At 36.1% G+C, this 1758-nt stretch overlaps 1 protein-coding gene across 1 annotated transcript in view; it reads left to right on the forward strand.

Annotated features, from left to right (window-relative positions):
* LOC105805004 (ovostatin homolog 2) overlaps positions 1-1758 on the forward strand; it is a gene marked incomplete at its 5' end in the record, with an annotated part of 125418 nt that overhangs the window by 111140 nt on the left and 12520 nt on the right. The window contains one exon of the mRNA XM_012637784.1: positions 13-154. Coding sequence (XP_012493238.1) covers positions 13-154 — 142 coding nt within the window. The remainder of the gene's footprint in view (positions 1-12; positions 155-1758) is intronic.

A 1758-nucleotide genomic window follows, 5' to 3' on the forward strand; every position in this document is an offset into this window, starting at 1 on the left:
CAAAATTTACAGAATCTTCTCCAAATGCCTTTTGGTTGTGGAGAGCAGAATGTGGCCCTAGTCACTCCCAATATTTACATCCTGGACTGTCTGAATCAGACTCAACAACTGACAGAAGAGATCAAATCCAAGGCTGTTGGATACCTGACCATTGGTAAAGCATTTAAAAGGCTCATTTTGTTTATCTCAGTTAAATCCCTGAATCCCAGCTGTTTGCTTGTTATATACATGAATATATTTGTCTATATGCTTGTATCCACTTCTGTGATTATAACTAACATGTGTGTTCAATTTATCTAATTTTCCTTCTGGATTATTACTTTTAATTTGAAAATAATTTCTCTTTTCTTGTTTTAGGATGTCAGAGGTAGCTGCCTTATAAACATTCAGATGTATCAGATAGAACCTTTGAATATAAAGATCATCATGGAAACACGTGGTTTGAATTTTTTATTATTTATACTGGAGGTTAATTAGATGTTTCTAATTACTTCTAATCTACTTCTTCGTTTCAAGTAGAGTTTTGAGAATTTTAAAGAAACTATGGACCTTCTCTCCTAAACTATATTTACCTAATCCTCCACACACATATACACATTCTTTCAAAGGTTCTTGGGTTCTTTAATTAAAGACTTGTGGCATTTTTATCTTTTAGTCACAAAAACATACATGCTAAATAAATAAATTATTAGGCAAAAGAAAATAACTCAAGGAGGCAGGATAAATATGCACATGGTGCTATGGAAGTTTACAGGCATGATAAATTTCCCAGAAACTGTATGATGACATGTTTGGATGCAATGCACATTACATACACTAATGGTTCTGACCTAGTGTAAGATTTATTTAATGAATGTTCCTCTATGGTATGGATGCCTATGGTATGCATCTTACAATTTATTTAATGACGTCAGCCTAGCTCACAGCAACCTCAAACTCCTGGGCTCAAGCCATCCTCCTGTCTCAGCCTCCTGAGTAGCTGGGACTACAGACAAGACCACCACACCTGGCTAATTTTTTATATTTTTAGTAGAGACAGGGGTCTCACTGTTGTTCAGGCTGATCTCGAACTCCTGACCTCAAGTGATCCAACCCCAAACTCAGTGGCTTCCAACAAGAAATATTTATTTGTCTCTCATTGAGCTGTGGATCAGATGTGGCTATGTTGGGTTTATTGGGGTTTGGCTGAACATGTACCCAGACTGAAGGTTGGGTTTAAGTCTGATCCACGTGCCTCTCATCCTGTGACAAGTATCTACTACAAAGGCCTTGGGTACAGAGACTTGACTTGTTCTGTGTAAGAGGAGGGTACACATGACTGGCATTGAGTAGTGGACATGCATACCATAGAAGAACACTTATTAAATAAATCTTACAATTTTTTTCTTTTGTTGTCCTTAATAGTGCATATAGCTCCTAAACTGAATTTCTAAAAATTGTGCCTCACAAACATTTCTTCTTGGGCCAGCTTCTTAATTTTTTCCTAATACATTGGCATCACAACTGACCTTTCCATGATTTTCAGTGAAATAAGAAGGGACAATTCCACCGAGTGAACCATATTATTAAAACAATTATTACCAAAAAAATGTTATTGAATATATTTACAAGCATTGATGTGTTATTTCACCCTGTCTAGTATAGCGGTTGACATTTCTCCATTTGGCAATTAAACAGAAGAGCATCTATTGTAGCATCTAAGGACAAACAAACATTCTAAATAAGAAGCTTAATTCTCCCAGCTGAAGATAAAGGAAG

Source organism: Propithecus coquereli, unplaced genomic scaffold (genome assembly GCF_000956105.1).
Source record: "Propithecus coquereli isolate 6110/MARCELLA unplaced genomic scaffold, Pcoq_1.0 Scaffold124, whole genome shotgun sequence".
In the NCBI taxonomy this organism is placed as follows: Eukaryota; Metazoa; Chordata; class Mammalia; order Primates; family Indriidae; genus Propithecus; species Propithecus coquereli.